At 47.2% G+C, this 19467-nt stretch overlaps 1 protein-coding gene across 1 annotated transcript in view; it reads right to left on the reverse strand.

Moving 5' to 3' along the window:
- LAG3 (lymphocyte activating 3) overlaps positions 1-19467 on the reverse strand; it is a 33569-nt gene that overhangs the window by 2624 nt on the left and 11478 nt on the right. Inside the window, exons 4-7 of the mRNA XM_069201601.1 lie at positions 16961-17218; positions 6692-7030; positions 4857-5147; positions 576-697 (exon numbers count right to left, since the gene is read on the reverse strand). Coding sequence (XP_069057702.1) covers positions 576-697; positions 4857-5147; positions 6692-7030; positions 16961-17218 — 1010 coding nt within the window. The remainder of the gene's footprint in view (positions 1-575; positions 698-4856; positions 5148-6691; positions 7031-16960; positions 17219-19467) is intronic.

The following is a 19467-nucleotide window of genomic DNA, read 5'->3' on the forward strand; positions in this document are numbered from 1 at the left end:
GCAACAGACACCCCTACAGACTGAGAGAAACATGCACTCACAGCTACAAACAAAAACATACTCCCACCACTAGTGTGACATGCACTCAGCTCTCAAAGGGGAGGCAAACATTCACCTCTCAATATGGAGACAGACCCTCACCCTTCCCGAGTGAGGGAGACATGCGCTGATATCCATATATTGAGACAAAGGGGCTCATTATGAACCCTGGTGGTTCAGACCGCCATGCTGGTGGTGGCGGCAAAGACCGCCACCGGCACGGCGGTCTGAACCGCCATATAATGTTCACAGGGAGGGCTGCCTGGGGCATCCCTCCTCCACCACCAGGCTTCTGCCAACAGGTAGCCTGACGGTGGAGGAAATCATTTTTATATGGAGACAAAGTCTCCCACCCCAGTAAGGCAGACACTCACCCTACCAGAGTGAGAGGGACATTTGCTGACATCCATATATGGAGACAAAGTCTCCCACCCCAGTAAGGCAAGCACTCACCCATAAAGGGGGAGGAAACCATTCGCCTCTCAACAGCGAGATACCAGCCCTTCCAGAGTGAGAAAAAAGAACAGGACACTCACCCTTTGGTTGCGCAGTGCGAGGATGGTGAGGGCGGAGAGGACGAAGAGCACCAGTATTAGAAGGGCGACTGCGTAGGAGACCTTCCCGCCCAATGCAAAGATGGGTCCCGCGTACTGAGCACCTGAGAGCGGGTGAGGAGGGATGAGGGACAACAGGTGGTGAAAGAGGGAGATTGGGTAGGGTAGGAAGAACAGAGGTGGGTAGGGAGCAGGAGAGAAGAATGTCAACAATAAAGTGAGCGAGGGAGAGCGAGACAGGGAAGGAGGAGGCAGAAAGAAAGAGACAGGGAGGAACAGAGAGAGAGAAAGACTGTTATTTATCTCAATGCTCCATAAATATAAACAATGAAGAATAAAAACAAGCACAAATTACAGAACTTCAGTCCTTGTTTGAGTCACTTTCTATAACGAGTAGCTACATCTTCGCAGTGAGGAAAGCAAGCAAAGTCTGACGTGTGCACCAATAGGCCGCACTGCAGGATCCTCAGTTGCTTGAGGTCGCAGAATGACATGCTTCATAAATATGAATTAGGCAGGTGGCAATTTGCAACCACTATGACAGGCTGCAAACAATTGAATAGTGGCCTCAAAGTTGTCCTGTGATCTCTTTGAGCCCCTCCCACAGAACAGCATTGGTGGGCACACTCACAGCTGGTGACCTTCTATGTGGTGCACGACCAGTGCTCCTCCTGACAGATTCTTTGTCATTGTGCCCATGTCTGTAATGTGCCATGGGTGCAATGGCAATAGGTTTTATCATTTCATATGCCACACATCACCCAAAAGAGCGCAGACGACCCCTGGTGATAGTACTGGAGCACATCTTGGTGATCCATGTTACTGAAGAGACAGCACAAACGTCGGTCGCCCCTTGGGGGGTACTGAAATGCTCCAGGAGTGTGAACAAGGGGTGCAAATGCCCACTGCATTCCCAATGGACCTTGTGTAATACAACCCAAGATGCCCACTCCATGCTCGCTCCCAGCTGGGGTGGATTCAGACTAATTTTCCTCCTCTCACAAAGGCTAAATGTTAGGCCAGCCATCTGTGTCTCTATCTCAATTCTTTTCTTGACAATACTATCATTAAATGAACTACGATAGTCTCACTGCACCTTAAAATGTCTGTAGCCTGAGGACATCACTTTGCATTTGCCACCTTGAACACTTGCTTTTTTCACTTGCTGTGGATATCAACCCAAAGACAGTGCTGTGTTATTTCTACAAACATGCCTCCCTTAAATGATTGCTTCTCTGCAGTGCCAGTTGAACATTCAGAGAAAAGCAGAGATCGCAGAACTAAGCCCATGCATTTTGCTCTCCTTTGACTTGCTTGGCCTGCGTTGGTCACTTACTCATACTCACGGCTGCCCACCACAAGACCAGTTTCACACATTTTCATTGTATCTGCTTAACTCCCATTCCTTTTGCCACTGAACATTCTTGTGCATGTTCAGAGTTGAATGATATCCAAAAGAGATCCCAAGGCTAGTTGATCGCATGGATTGACTAATAACCCTGGTCACCACATCAGTAACTCTCCATTGGATTTCTTTGACGTGACTTTCTTCTTGTCAAACATATCTGCTACCCCAGGATGTCTCTGATAGGCAGGAATCATCTTCAGGAACATCTGCAAATCCATCTAGCTTCAAGCTGTTCCCAGTGTTCCTTGGGTTTTGGGCCACATCTCGTTATTCACAAAATGTCCATAGGCTTATTTCGTAACACAACTGGAGAGTAAGGGAGAGTTGAGGATATAAAAAAATATATTTATATCCAAAGGGAACAACACTGTACCGGTCTCCCTAAATACAAAACCAAAATCACACAAGAAAGTACGGGGTTCACAGGGAGCTCTAAGCTGTGGAAAGTTTCCTAGTAGCTCTTAGACCATATTAGGTAAGTTGATGCTGGTGGATACTGAGGAGAGTCGAGGTTTGAAGGTGGAGGAGGGGAGGGAAAGTTTCCTTTAAGGACTAGGTGGTCTCACACACTATATAGTGTCATGCTTCATCATATTACCACCTAGCCCCACCCCGGTAGGACAATGCTACCTGGGTGGACTCAACCTCACTGTTAAAGGAACAAGAGAGAGTGTGTAAATTATCACTGTTCTGGAAAAATGTGGGATCCAGCTAACCTAGGGGTATACTTAAAAACACCTAAGCAGTAACCTATGTGAAAGTACATTTTAATAGTGAAGACTGTTGGTGTGGTTAAAAACAAAAATGGGGACACCTCTGTGAGAGCAAGGACTCACAGGGGCGCCTATGTAAGAGTCAATGGCCAACATGTTTCTGCCCTCTCTGTTGAGCCAAGGAAGGTCTCGGGGCAATCGTTAGGGCCTAGGATCCCTATGTCTCATATAATATGAGGGAACAAGAAAATACTCCATTCAATGAGAGAGTAGGTGGAAGAAGGTGCAATGAACGTAAAGGGCCTACCTTAAGCAAGGAAATACATTGTGTATGCCCTAAACCTGAAGGCAGCTAGCCCCAGTTGTCCAGGAGGGGAAGTGTCCCCTTATTGTCACACAAACTCCAAAGGGGACGCTCACTGTGCGCCTATTCCGTCCCCTCGCTGGACCGCTTGACCCTGTGAACCCCGTACTTTCTTGTGTGACATAGGCTTATTTCATCAACAGTTATAACTAAGGCTCCCTGTTTTCCATTTTTACAGATGAATACAGACAGAACCCCATTTATTGTTCTCTCTGTATTTTCTATTAAATGTGGATAAAAATGGAAATCAGGATCTTTTCTGAGCTATTTTAAATTCCGCCACGACTGCCAGGCCAATAGCTGTGCGGATTCACAGGTAAGATGGTTAAAAAATAAAGATGTTTAATAATGATGGTTAGAGACCAGTGTATAAAATTGATACTAAAAGCTTCATATTTTCTTAGAAGTGTACTGATCTATCATTAAAAAGTAGTAGACATTCAAATATAAATGCATATTTCTTGGTTAAATAACTATGAAAAATATTAGTTTAGCTTTGTTTTTTCACAAAACCTAAAATAAATATGGATAAATACAGAAACAAATAAGCAAAAAATAAATATAAATAATTACAAACGGAAATGTCCATAAAATAAATACCGTAAAACCGGAAGCCCTAGTTATAACATGCAAGGCCTAATATTGTCTAAAGCCATGATGCCTCAGAGAGGTTGATTCCAATGGATGAGGCCTCCATAGTTTTATTGAAGAGCTTTGTATCAAATGCCTTTTTATCAGATCTCATCAACCAGAATCATCTTTTGAAGTGATATGTCAACAGGGAGGCAGACCTGAGTTAGACATATGCGATAGGGTGAGATTGTGTATGTCACTGCCCCCAAACTATTGTGGGGGGAGGATCATTACTAGTGTGGCGGTCTTAAGACCGCCACACTCGCAGAGGTACTCAGGACCGCCACGGATGCAGCAGTCCGACTGCCACATTAAAACCCTGACTGTTAGACCACCAGCGAACCACCAAGATCATGGATCCCAGCGGCCTAGTGGTGGTGGTGATCGTAATCCACAAGGGCAGCGCTTCTTGTTCTCAGCCAGCCTTTTCATGCCGGTAACACCACATGGGGGCCCCTGCACTGCCCATGCACTTGCCACGGGCAGTGCAGGGTCCCTCCTGCACAGCCCATCGCAATGTTCACTGTCTGCATGCGAGGGTGCTGTGCATCCTGCTGGCTACAGCATTGCTGCCGGCTTGATTACGAGCCGGAGACAATGCTGTAGCCTGTTTCCCAGTAGGCCGGCGGGCAGAAACTCAGGTTTCAGCCCGCCGACCTAGTGGGAAACTCATAATGACTCTGGCAGGGAGGTTGACGCATAGATGGTGGCCAGCCTGTCGGTAGTTTAGCAGATGGGCTTTCCAATCCGCCAAACTCGAAATTACCCCCCTAAGTCTCATGTTGTGCAAGATTCATGGGTCCACGGATATCAACCTCAATGTACTAACATTTAAAGACTCAGGGCCTGATTTAGAGTTTAGCGGAGGGGTTACTCCATCACAAACGTGATGGATATCCCGTCTGCCGTATTACCGTTCCATCACAGCCTATGGAACTCGTAATACGGCCGATGGGATATCTGTCATGCTTGTTACGGAATAACCCCTCCGCCAAACTCTAAATTAGGCAACAGAGTTTCAGTAGAAGACAGGACATTATGAAAAGCAGTCTCTCATTCCAGGGTATCAGGATAGTGGATTAAAATACAAGCTCCCCAGCAACACAGCAGAAGATGCTAGACCTGTATAGATAAACATCAGTTACCTGTGACCTGTAGCACATATGCTACCTCTGCAACTGATGTGTTTCTGGCATGAATGGTGCAGGTCCAGGTGCCGGCATCATCTTGTGAGACGGGTGAAAGCTCCAGCAGGTGACCTGTGTGCTGTTTCCTCTGTGTCCACCTCTCAGTGTGGCCGTCCTCGGTTCCCTCACCATTGTCAGTGGGACTGAGGTGAGTCCAGCTGTACTGTTCTTCCCCGAATACCTCACTAAGAGTACAGTTCAACCGGACTACGGTGCCTTCTCGGGCCAATCCTGGTGTCTCAAGGGTGACTTGAGAGAAAGTGGAAAAACAGATATTAGAAACACTGAGTACCACTCCACCTCCCATTTCTCTGCCAATCTATTTCTCCCTTTAATTTCTGTTGTGGCCACCACATTCAAGCTCTTTTTGTCACTGTCTGTCCCTCCTTCTAGCCACACTTCTAAGTATCTCTCTATTTCTTCATCTACTCGTCCCATCTCTAAGTCTGTCTCACACTTGGGTTTTGCACTATGGCTGACACCAATAATCAATCCCTTCTCTTATTCCATCAATGCCGTCACATCCCTTTTCTTTCTTGTATCCCATTACTGCAACAATCATTCTATATGCTGCCCAACTGGTACCACTACGATTTCAAAATCCTGGCTCCTATCACACTAAGACAGCTTCAACTTCCTTGCTCCTCTCCCACTCCTAGCACAACTACAACATCTTGGCACATGCGCCGCTCCTAACACTATTGCAACATCCTGGCTCCTATTCCACTTCTGACACCACGTCAGCATCCTGGCACATGTGCCACTCCTAACACTGCTGCAACATCCTGGCTCCTCTCCTACTCCCAAACTACTTCAGCATCCTGGCACATGTGCCACTCCTAGCACTACTGCAACACCCTGGCTCCTCTCCCACTCCTAGCACAACTTCAGCATCCTGGCACATGTGCCACTCCTAACACTGCTGCAACATCCTGGCTCCTCTCTCACTTCTGACACCACTTCAGCATCCTGGCACATGTACCACTCCGAACACTGCTGCAACATCCTGGCTCCTCTCTCACTTCTGACACCACTTCAGCATCCTGGCATATGTGCCACTCCTAACACTGCTGAAACATCCTGGCTCCTCTCCTACTCCCAAACTACTTCAACAGACTGGCACATATGCCACTCCTAGCACTACTGCAACACCCCGGCTCCTCTCCCACTCCTAGCACAACTTCAGCATCCTGGCACATGTGCCACTCCTAACACTACTGCACACATCCTGGCACATGTGCCACTCCTAACACTGCTGCAACATCCTGGCTCCTCTCCCACTTCTGACACCACTTCTGCATCCTGGCACATGTGCCACTCCTGACACTGCTGCAACATCCTGGCTCCTCTCCCACTTCTGACACCACTTCTGCATCCTTGATTCTGTCCCACTCCTTACACAATTTCAACATCCAGGCTTGTATTACACTTCTGATTCCACTTCAGCACCTTAGCTCCTCTCTTACTCCCAAACTACTTCAACATACTGGTACGCATGCCACTTCTGACACTACGCCAGCACCCTGGTCCCTACTCGCATCTGATGTCACTTCAGCATCCTGTCTTCTCTCTCACTCCTAACACTACTTCGACATCCGGGCTCCTATCATAATTCTAAAACCACTTCAACATCTTGTCTTCTCTCCCTCATTCCCAACAGTATTTCAGCATCCTGGCTCCTTACCCGCGTCTCACACCACTTGTGCACCCTGGCTGCTGTCCTTCTTCTCACCCCAGTTAGCCATCTTAATTACAGCCTACCCCGGCCACCCATCCTTCCATTCTACACTCACCTTTTACCAGCACCAGCCTAATGCTCCTAGAGAGCTGCCACCCGTGGGAGGTGAGCCCACAGTAGTAAAGGCCTGCATCGGTCTCCCACACTGAAGAGATGGACAGCGAGTAGTTCCGCCTCTGAGGTGCTGCAAAGGCGATCCGACTGGATGAGGTTTCCTGCCCCTGTCTTGCTCCTTCCGACATAACAATGGTCCTGCTGCTTCCCTGGGATGTTGTGTGAGTCCAGTGCACCCTTACTTCTCCATGGGGGTCATGCTTGAGGATACAGGGAAGCTCAACGTAAGAGTCCACAGAGGCGTAGATGGTAAGGGGGTCGGTGGTGGGCGAGGCAAAACCTGAGGAAATCAACAAGTGAGAGACAGAGTCATTACTGGTCTGGTATACGAGGTAAGAAGAGGAGGACTTAGTTGACAGATAAATAGATAGAAAATAGAAACATATTTAAGGAGAAATATTGGATTACTGCAGGCATGCAAGCAGAAATGATTAATTGCAGAACTGCAAGACAAGGGTAGTGATTCAGAGTTTGCAGACAGGGCACTCTGTCACAAACCCTACAGTTTACCCTAACCCAGTGCTTAAATTGTAAATAAAAACGTGCCGGTGCCCGAAGCCCTTCTCTTACATACTTGCCTGCTGCATTTAAATGTACGAACACAGGATACCGAGGCACTGTAATCCTGAAGCCTTTTCAGGCTTCTTTAATTCATTTCCAGCCACTCCCTGCCCCTTCAGCTCACTCCTGCAGCTTTCTGCTTTCTCCCTTTGTGACGCTTTTTCGTTTTTCTCTTCCTCTGTCTTTCCCATATGTGACTTTTGCTTGCAGTAAATGCTTGAGGCAGGAAAATAAGCACCGGCCCCCAAAAAATAAATGCCAGTGCCCCACACCGGAAACAACAACGAGCACAAATTAAGCACTGCTCTGACCACCACACCATAGGTCCACCTGACCCATCTATAGATGGGCGCACATTAAGAAGCAACACCACACATGGACGTCTATTATGGGTCGCAGCTGCGACCTCTGACCTGCTCTTTGCGACCCCTGGCACTGCCTTTGCGACCCCTGGCCTCAGAGGTGGCAAATTCAGTGCCAGGAACACAGTGGCAGCTCCTCCATATGAAAGGTGCTCCACTCTCTTTGTTTTCTGCCAATTTGTTATTACACTAATAGTGAATAATAAAATATCATAAACTATTAGTGTAATAAAAGTAGAATACAGTTAGCTGGACTATGCCCTTCCATGGCAGCCGAGGAAAGTACAAAATGCCTTCAAGCCTATATTGTGTGCATGCTTGCAGGTGACAGTGTCTTTATGTGAGAGAGTGTGTGTAAGTGTGAATTTATATGTATGTGTAAGCATGAGTGAAAGTGGAGGTCAAAGGGCATGTGATGTCACTTCCGCTACCCGTGACATTTCGGTGAATTGACGTCCCAGACCCAACATAGACGTAAAAGAAAGAGAAAAGGAAAAGGGAGTCGCTCACAGGAGGGGAAATTCTAATCAGACAGCGAAAAAGAAATAAAGAAGAATTTGAAAGATAGGGAAAGAGAACCATAGGGGAGAAATGTACAAAAGTGCAGATGTATAAAAGCTGCCCAAACTCATGAACAGGGGTTATGGAGAAACAAAGACGACATTTCCTACAAGTCACTGCCACCTAGCGTGGTGTGCGAACATTACACTTTTCAGTTTTTTTTTCTAGTGTTATTTTTAATCTGCGAAAAAAGGTTTATTTGCAACAAATACATGATTTAAAGATCTGACCTTAGACATCAGTTCATGAGGAGCTTGCACACGGCAGAGCTATGGTGCACCTCTACCCTAGAACGCCATGCATTAGTACTAGACATTCTCAGGGCTGCCACGGTGGACATTTACCCTGACTTACATCAGGCACCAGGCCCCCAAGTGCTGAAATATCTATCACGCTCTCACAAAGCGCCTCTTTTCTGACCTCCGGCCTGCACTCACCTTCCTTCTCTAAAACATTCAAAGAGCTCCAAGAATGCACTTCTGTCCGACACTGTGCCAGGCTGTAACATCACAATAAAAATAGATTCAAGATGCTCTCTCAAAGATACTTTTCAGTAGCCCAGGGATACCTGCCTCTTGAGTGGCAGTATCTACTCAGACCCCAAGACTAGGACATCAACAGGGGTCTCAAAACACAACTCTGTGCTTGGTACCCACAGCTCCCCTTTACCCTGAACTGATCCGGAGCCCATGTTTGGGACAGTCACAGATCTCTCGCAGCACACCTCTGCCTAAGCGTCGGTATTTACCTGTATCCCAGGAGTGAGGTGACACACGGAGCCCTCACGCACACTGCAGTTTTTGTGACTGAGGACACTGGGACAGAGAGCATCGGTGACACGAGAAGTTTATGGCTTGCTTTAGGGTGAGCCTGCACACGGTACCACAATGATCCCCCAAGGCATGCCCTCTGCACATATGCACGCCGAAAGAAATACAAAAACAATAAAAATATGTTTAAACGACGGAGCTCTCACAATGTACATCTATCCTGATCTGCATTGCGCCCTTGGATGCCAGCATTGGGGTGACCCACAGTATCCGCTTCCCCCCATCTGTGGGACATCCAGAGAACAAACAACTGAGCTCACTTTTGGCCTGCAGTAAGAACATCTGTCCCACCGGCGAGACATCCGCAGAGCTCTCACACCCCACCTCATCTCTGACCTGCAGTGAGAACATCTGTCCCAGCGGCGAGACGTCCGCAGAGCTCTCACGTCACCTCATCTCTGACCTGCAGTGAGAACATCTGTCCCACCGGCGAGACATCCGAAGAGCTCTCACATGTCACCTCATCTCTGACCTGCAGTAAGAACATCTGTCCCAGCGGCGAGACATCCGCAGGGCCCTCACACCCCACCTCACCTCTGACCTGCAGTAAGAACATCTGTCCCACCGGTGAGACATCCCCTGAACTCTCAGACTCCACCTCACTTCTGACCTGCAGTAAGAACATCTGTCCCACCGGTGAGACATCCCCTGAGCTTTCACATGTCACCTCATCTCTGACCTGCAGGAAGAACTTCTGTCCCACCGCCGAGACATCCGCAGAGCTCTCACACCCCACCTCACTTCTGACCTGCAGTAAGAACATCTGTCCCACCGGCGAGACATCCGCAGGGCTCTCACACCCCACCTCACTTCTGACCTGAAGTAAGAACATCTGTCCCACCGGTGAGACATCCCCTGAGCTCTCGCATGTCACCTCACCTCTGACCTGCAGTAAGAACATCTATCCCACCGGCGAGGCATCCCCTGTGCTCTCACATGTCACCCCACCTCTGACCTGCAGTAAGAACATCTGTCCCACCGGTGAGACATCCCCTGAGGTCTCACACTCCACCTGACTTCTGACCTGCGTAAAGAACATCTGTCCAACCGGTGAGACATCCCCTGAGGCCTCACACTCCACCTGACTTCTGACCTGCAGTAAGAACATCTATCCCACCGGTGAGACATCCCCTGAGCTCTCACACCCCACCTCACTTCTGACCTTCAGTAAGAACATCTGGCCCACCAGTGAGACATCCCGTGAGCTCTCACACTCCACCTGACTTCTGACCTGCAGTACGCTCTTGTACCCCTCAAGTTAGACATCCGCAGAGCTCTCACAAACCACCTCACCGCTGATCTGCAGTAAGGTCTTCTGTCCCACCGGTGAGACATCCGCAGAGCTCCCACCTCACTTGTAACCTGCACTAAGAAATTCTGTCCCATCTGGTGAGACATCCCCTGAGCTCTCACACTCCACCTCACTTCTGACCTGCAGTAAGATCGTCTGTCCCACCGGTGAGACATCCAGAGAGCTCTCACATCCACCTCACTTCTGACCTGCAGTATCCACGTGTACCCCACAGGTGAGACATCCCCCGAGCTCTCTCACTGAGCCTCACTGCTGACCTGCAGTAAGAACACCTGTCCCACCGGTGAGACATCCGCAGGGCTCTCACACTTCACCTCACTTCTGACCTGCAGTAAGAACATCTGTCCCACCGGTGAGACATCCCCTGAGCTCTCACCCTCCACCTGACTTCTGACCTGCAGTAAGAACATCTGTCCCACCGGCGAGACATTCGCAGAGCTCTCACACTCCACCTGACTTCTGACCTGCAGTAAGATCGTCTGTCCCACCGGTGAGACATCCAGAGAGCTCTCACATCCACCTCACTTCTGACCTGCAGTATCCACGTGTACCCCACAGGTGAGACATCCCCCGAGCTCTCTCACTGAGCCTCACTGCTGACCTGCAGTAAGAACACCTGTCCCACCGGTGAGACATCCGCAGGGCTCTCACACTTCACCTCACTTCTGACCTGCAGTAAGAACATCTGTCCCACCGGTGAGACATCCCCTGAGCTCTCACCCTCCACCTGACTTCTGACCTGCAGTAAGAACATCTGTCCCACCGGCGAGACATTCGCAGAGCTCTCACACTCCACCTGACTTCTGACCTGCAGTATGCTCTTGTACCCTTCAGGTTAGACACCCGCAGAGCTCTCACAAACCACCTCACCGCTGATCTGCAGTAAGGTCTTCTGTCCCACCGGTGAGACATCCCCCGAGCTCTCACGTCACCTCACTTCTGACCTGCAGTATGCACTTGTACCCACAGGTGAGACATCTTCAGAGCTCTCACAGCAGACTTCTATCATTACCAGTAATGCCCAAAAGCTTCCCAGCACTGAGAGTTCCCCAGAGCTCACCCAGTACTGAGACATGTGCCAGCTCTCAGGACCCACCTTTCGCCTGACTTGCTGCACACTCACAGTGGGGGTCCATTCTGGCCTGCAGAAGGAACGAATTGTTGTCATTGTATTGATACATTCAAGGGACTCCCCACTGATCCCTGTCATGGAAGGCTTGTGTGCCTCACCCTGAGATATGAGCAGAGCTCCCAAAAGGCACCTCTGTCCCTACTCAGAGAACCACCAGTAACTTGACTGCTGGACACACGTCCCTGACATTCCCCTTAAAACCCCAACTATTACAAATGAGCTGCATCTGTCCTTCAAATGGAGTTGCTTGTCCTCAAAAGGCAGGGTCAATACCCTCAAGAACTAGAAAACGCCCTGCACTCCTTATATCCTGAACCTACACTGCATACTAACACCACGCACCACTGCCTCAGTATTGAAATACTCAAACAACTCACACCGAGTACTTCTATACATCACTAAAGCCTGTACGTAGAAATGCACATGGTTCTCACAATGTATCTCTATCTAAACCTGCATCTAGGATCACCATTCCAAAACACAGACATTCAGAGAGCTCCCATAATGTATCTCTATCTAAACCTGCATCAAGCATCACTCTTCCAGCACACAGACATTCATAGAGATCTCACGATGCACCTCTATCTAAACCCGCATCGAGCATCACTTCTCCAGCACACAGACATTCATAGAGATCTCACGATGCACCTCTATCTAAACCCGCATCGAGCATCACTTCTCCAGCACACAGACATTCAGAGAGCTCTCACGATGCATCTCTATCAAACCTGCACCAAGCATCACTTCTCCAGCACACAGACATTCAGAGCTCCCATAATGTATCTCTATCTAAACCTGCATCAAGCATCACTCTTCCAGCACACAGACATTCAGAGAGCTCCCATAATGTATCTCTATCTAAACCTGCATCAATCATCACTATTCCAGCACACAGACATTCAGAGAGCTCTCACGATGCACCTCTATCTGAACCTACACAAAGCATCACTTCTCCAGCACACATACATTCATGGAGCTCCCTCGATGCACCTCTATCTAAACCTGCATCAAGCATCACTCTTCCAGCACAGACATTGAGAGAGCTCTCACGATTCACCTCTCTAAAGCTGCATCAAGCATCATGATTCCAGCACACAGACATTCATAGAGCTCTCACGATGCACCTCTATCCAACCCTGCTTCAAGCATCACTATTTCAGTACAGACATTCATAGAGCTCCCATAATGCATCTCTATCTAAACCTGCATCAAGCATGACTAGTCCAGCACACAGGCATTCATAGAGATCTCACGATGCACCTCTATCTAAACCCGCATCGAGTATCACTTCTCCAGCACACAGACATTCAGAGAGCTCTCACAATGCACCACTATCTGAACCTACACAAAGCATCACCATTCCAGCACACAGACATTCATGGAGCTCCCTCGATGCACCTCTATCTAAACCTGCATCAAGCATCACTCTTCCAGCACACAGACATTCAGAGCTCTCATAATGTATCTCTATCTAAACCTGCTTCAGGCATCACTATTCCAGCACACAGCCATTCACGGAGCTCCCTCGATGCACCTCTATCTAAACCTGCATCAAGCATCACTCTTCCAGCACACAGACATTCATAGAGATCTCACGATGCACCTCTATCTAAACCCGCATGGAGCATCACTTCTCCAGCACACAGACATTCACGGAGCTCCCTCGATGCACCTCTATCTAAACCTGCATCAAGCATCACTCTTCCAGCACACAGACATTCATAGAGATCTCACGATGCACCTCTATCTAAACCCGCATCGAGCATCACTTCTCCAGCACACAGACATTCATAGAGATCTCACGATGCACCTCTATCCAACCCTGCTTCAAGCATCACTATTCTAGCATAAAGACATTCATAGATCTCTCACGATGCACCTCTATTTAAACCAGCATCAAACATCACTATTCCAGCACACAGACATTCAGAGAGCTCTCAAGATCCACCTCTATCCAAACCTGCATCAAGCATCACTATTTCAGTATAGGCATTCATGGAGCTCTCACGATGCACCTCTATCTAAACCTGCATCAAGCATCACTCTTCCAGTGCACAGACATTCATAGAGCTCTCACGATGCACCTCTATCCAAACCTGCATCAAGCATCACTATTTCAGTATAGGCATTCATGATGCTCTCATAATGCCCCTCTATCTAAACCTGCATCAAGCTTCACTCTTCCAGTGCACAGACATTCATAAAGTTCTTACATAGCACTTCTAACCTGATCTCCACCTTCAGTCTATTCCTCATCACTTAGGCACCCACAGACCTCTCACAGTGCACCTCTCTAGACCTGTGCCGTGCACTGCTATTGCAGTGCGCATATAATCACAGAGCTCCCACAACGCACCCCTGTACTGACTTTCAGAATGCGCTGGCATCTTGGTATTAAATTTGCTGCAAAGCTCTCACAATGTACCTCTATTCTGATGTGTAATTTCTAGGATAACATGTTGAAACCCTAAACAAGCTGACCTGTTGTGGGCTTACCAAGGACTTACTGTCAAAACTGTTGATTAGAGCATTCCCACTGCTTAACATTGGTTGGCTTTATTTATTTATTTGTTGTCATTCTCATTTACTTGCTTCTTATTTGTTGGCTTGAGTTGGCTTGCTTTCCTCTTTTTGTGTTTGGCCCTCCCCTAGAGCATAAAACCTTTGTCATCTTTTTGATTGGCTTAAGGTATCCTTCCACTGCTGGCTTTTATGGAACTACTTTCTTATTTGTGTTACGTACTCCATGAGAGTGGATATGTTTTCCAGGTCTCTCCCAAAGTTCCATTCCACCTCATGCTCAGTGTTGCACTCTCCCTTGGGTACTGCTTGCGTTCTTTCCCATGTCCTTCTCCCTACCAAACCCCATATTCCCCCATGCTCCATATTGCTCTCTCCATGATGTGCTTCTGACCTCATTCCTTTGTTGCTCTCTCCCTCGTGTGCTGTTTTCCTCCCTAACTGGTCCCCCACTGCTCCTCTATTGTCCCCGCATTGTGCCTTTTTTCGTATTTTATTAACACTGCTGGCCCCGCCTTAAAAAGTCACTTAAATGCTACTTTATGTACACTTGTTTAATCTACCACTACATCTTGAATCGTTAAACAAAATAAAAAGCATTGGCAAAAACGAATAGGGTGCCCTTTTGGAACCTATAGGCTTTGCCAGTGCCTTTTGGCAATACAGTACAGCATGGGCACGGCCAAAAGTAAATAAATGTGCCATTTTGTAGGTGCATGCGTGTGTGATGACATGTGCCTGCACATGCCGACCTACAGGGTGATGCAGGTGCAGTTTTTTATTTTAATTTACAGGTCTGAGCTAGATCAGTGCATAAAAAAACAGCACTCTTTTAAGGCAGATGGGCCTGCATCAATTTATTGCCTGGTTCTCTCCAAAATAAATACAAAATAAATAAATAAATACATGAGGGTACGAAATGGGAAGCAGTTGGGGAAGGGCAAAAGCAACACAGAAGGGAGACAACACTTAGACGAGTGGAGAAGCACACAAGGCAGGAAGCAACACGGAGAGTCGGGGGCGAGGGAGTTTGGTGGGAGCAAAAGCGTGCAACACAAGGGAGAGAGCAACACAGAGCACGGGCTATGTTTTTGACAGGGAAGAAGCACATTAAGTGAGAGAAGTGGAAAAAAATCTACTCACATGGAGTGCTTAAGCAAAAAGAAAAAATGAGTTCCCTAAGAGTGAGGAGCAGAAGGATAGAAGGCAGCAAATCAGAGCTCTGGTAGAGAGGCTATGCTCCAGGGGAGAGACAAACACAAGGCGCACACACTAGGGCAAGGAAAGCCATTGAATAAGAAGTAAGCAAATGAGAGTGACACTAAAGTCAACCAATGGGAAGCAGCGGGATCGCTGTAAGCCCCTGTAGATTCCAGGTAAACCAACAATAGGTCTTTTGCCTCCAGACAGCTTGCCCTGCCTGGCGCGCTTGACCTAAAACACGTCTCCCGCCTCATTTTGCACACCATGGGTCCTCTTTTTTCCCTTTTGGCTGATACTGTTACCCATTGCCAAAGCCAATATTTCCCGAGCCTATTGGCTTTGTCAATGCTTGTGTTCTTTTGAGGTCAGTAAAGCAAGTTGCATTGAACTGGGAGAAAAGGACACCCTTCACTAGCATCGCCAATGTAATATAGGTAATGCATTATTCACACTCTGCTTCATCTGTAGTCTCTACATGCGTAGATGATGCGCTGTATGAAATGGATTAAAACTTATCCCCGATCCTAATGAAACATGGAGAGAACCTCACATGCTGGTTAGATCGCCCAATACTTTCAGTAAATGCTGACATATGTCCGTGTAACCAGCAGGTGATTCGCTCCAATCCCAGGAGGTTTACTGATGCGGTTGAGCGCCTGCTGCTGAGATCCATGAATACCCTGTCTGCCACAGTCAGACTTTGACATGAGCCACAGGTTTAAGTCCCAGTAAGGTAGCTCATGGGGTTACTGTGCCTCTGAGACATATGTGTGAACTGCAGAAAATATCTCTAAATCACAGCTGAGTGGAATCAACTCTTCATCCTTCCAGGGTTGACAAAAGAGTGCCGATGATGTAAGAGAAGAAGTAAAATATATACCAATGTGCTGACTGCTAAAGAGGGACAGAGGCAGGCGCGGCTAGACAAGCAGAAGCTTCCCTGCTGAAAGAAACAACAAACAACATATGTGCAGTGGGTCCATGTCCCTCGAAACCCTGTCCCATTTTCACATGAAGTACAGAAAACAACACTGATTTGTTCTATTCTATCATATTCTGTTATAGCAATTGTAAAGTGCTGCATTCCCCATGTGAGGTCCCAAGCACTTTGTGGACAGTCGAACAAGCACTTATTGGTACTTCACTTTTAGTTTCCATTGTATGTGAACTCCTCTGTCCATCCACTACCAGCGTCCATTCCGTCTCATTTAATATAAATAAATAAATCAAATCTTATCTCACGACAGAAAGAATGAAAGAAAAAGCAAACTCCTTTAACAAAGCACAGAATTCTAAACACCTCCCCATGGTGAGTAAGGTACTAAAGGCTGTGAACAGCGGGTTTGGTTCTCATTACAAGAGTTTGCAAAAGATCTTTATTTCCCATAAGCAGTAAATACCTCACCCTGGAGTAATGGTATTTACAGTGTGTGTAAATACCCCACCAAGTTTCGACCACCTTCCAATGAGGGCCTCCCAAGTCAGAGGTCAAAAGGTTAAATGAAAGAGAACCAAATGTTCTTCAAATGGACACTTCAAATGTTCAAGGAGACACCTTCCCCACAACTTCCAGTGTCTGTGCGACTGGAGGATGGGCGAATTCAGGGTTTTGGGCTTCACCCCATTGTGGTTCATGGTTGGTGATTTGGTTTGGTCACGCAGGGAGGGACCTGGAGCTTATAGAGAGATGGAGAAGTAAAGAGAGATGTTTCAGGCAATCTTTCCTTACCCTGCACCTGCAGCGTGTATCGGGCCTGCGCGCGGCTACCATCGACGTATCTGTGCTCGCACCGCCACTCCCCGCCGTCGGCTTCAGTGACGGCATCAAGTCTCAGCTCCCGCCAACCAGGCTGGAGCCTCCGGTAGCAGGACCTCTGAGCTTGGCCTTGGTACCAGCACACCTCTGCGAGGGGCAAGGGGTCTGTGCTCGTGCAGATCATGGTGACAGGGGCTCCTGGAGCTAGCAGGCTGGAGGGACTCGCCGTCACTGCGGAGGAGAGACATAAACATCTTACGGACAATGTTGACCAGAAGATTAACTCCAAGGAAAAGCCAGATTTATATAGTAAACAAACAAAAGTTGATGAGAGGAATGCTTGCAATATGTCTAACTTGGCCGTCGCTCAGGGGAGCATCAGAGCCCATTGTTATTTTGACCACCATGCCACCTCAGTTTAGATGCAGCCATAGGCAAATCAGTCTTGACTCTGCTGCAATAGTAACAGTCCAGTACGGACTAGCAGGCCAGACTCTCCCTAAACTGGAACACGAGCAGCCCAAGACAGGTATCGCCCTGACCGGTGTTAGTAAGTCGGGTATAGCTTGGCTCAAAGGACACAGTGAGCATGGGACCGATGTCTGGGCATATCCTTGCAACTTCGGGTTGGACATCAAACTCTCAAAATGTGATGGAAGGAATGCTTGCAATAAATCTAACCACGGGCAATCGTTCTGAGTAGGAGTACAGCCCATTGTTCTTTTGCTCACCATGCCACCTCGGTTTGGACCCAGACATATGCAAATCAATCTTGGTCCGGCTCCAATAGTAACAGTCCAATGCGTTTATGAGAGATGCAAAACTGTTGCCAATTAGGCAATATGTCGATAAGGTTTAAAGGCCAGGTATAAGTTGGGATTGTTAATTTAGTGTTTTTTAAAAAAACAGTGAGGCAGCTACTTAAGAAAAAATGCAGTTACATAAAGGTTAGACCTTAGATTTCTTTGGAAGTCTGAAAAGCGTTGGGATCACTGATTGTAAAGGGTTTCAAATATTGCCTACATTTCTGTGTACATTTTGCACCAGTAACTCTTGGTGATGAACATGAAAATATTATTGGTGATCCCTACCCATGTGTAGGCTTTTATGAATTTGTTTGGAAATTCTTCGAATAACCTGAAATTTTGAGTGATTTGGATATCAATGAACCTTAAGTAATTGTGAGTTCTCGTAAAAGTTTAACCATAGTTGGAACATTTTGAGAGGTTTTGTTGAAAACAGCAAAGTTAAAACAGTTCATGAATATTCAAAGGAACCATAATATCATTTTCCTGGAAAGTAGGGTTCCATTTTTTTTGCAGGGCAGAAGAAAGAAACAAGCATTGGCAATGGCAATAGGTTGGAAATATGCATGCACCTTCAAGCCAGACCTAAAAATTCATGTGGGTTAATGACGTCTTCTTTCCACCTTTGCTGTTGCCAGAGAAAACCACCATTAAATTAAATATCTAGTTATCTAAGACATTTTAATAGTATCACAATGTAATACGAATGCCCCTGAAAGTTCAACCTCAGGCAGCTAGATAAAAAAAATGATCACAGCTGTGTGGAGGGCACGGACTCTGTGGGTGCACACAACTTCTGCCAAAGTAAAACATGTACTCCTGGCTTCCAACGTGTGGGTGGAGCCAAAGCCCCTCTCCTGGTAGTTCTCACATAATTATCTGGTGACGGCTGTGTTGTCAAGCCAGACCATAAGTAGATGGAAGGAACTAAGGGCCATATGTACGAACACATTTTCCCATTGACACAGAATGGGAAAAACCCTTTGCTACATCTGGCCCTAAGACCCTCATTTACAAAGCCTTTTTGCACCCGCGAAGGCTGTGATGCCCAAAAAACAGGTTTTCTGAGTGCATAAATCCATTTGCAATTTACAAAAAGTAAACTTATGAGTGTCTGATTGATTGCGACTCCCAATTTTCACATAGCAACGTTTTCCTAATTGCTTGGAAAAAGGCGAACTGAAAGGGGTACACTCCTTCCTCCAGATCTGCAGTGGCGTTTATCGATGGTTTACGACAATTACTACAGATGCAAACCATTGACTGAACACTAAAACCTCAAAGGGGATGGGGACTGTTCACCACGTCCATGAGGAACAGCTCTGACCTTTAGGGTGACAGCTGCAGGCATCAGGAAGACTAGACAGCTGACCAGGGAACCACCCTGTGCTGCCCCCATAATACCATGTGTTATGTAAACTGCAGCTCACTATTCTGTTTATTACACCCTGCCTCGTCGCCCTATTAACAATGTTAATTTGTGACTAGGCTGAATGTATGTCCTTGTTTACTTGTTAAATTAATAGTCAATTCTTTAGCTATTTCGTTACCTTATAGTCTGGTTTTATTATTTTTGTTATCTCTGTAGGTAGTTCCTATTTTGTACTAAGAATGACACTTCTGTTTCAGAGGGGTAGAAATTGTTTTACAGTAAACTGGAAACTCGACCTGCAG

Source organism: Pleurodeles waltl, chromosome 7 (genome assembly GCF_031143425.1).
Source record: "Pleurodeles waltl isolate 20211129_DDA chromosome 7, aPleWal1.hap1.20221129, whole genome shotgun sequence".
In the NCBI taxonomy this organism is placed as follows: domain Eukaryota; kingdom Metazoa; phylum Chordata; class Amphibia; order Caudata; family Salamandridae; genus Pleurodeles; species Pleurodeles waltl.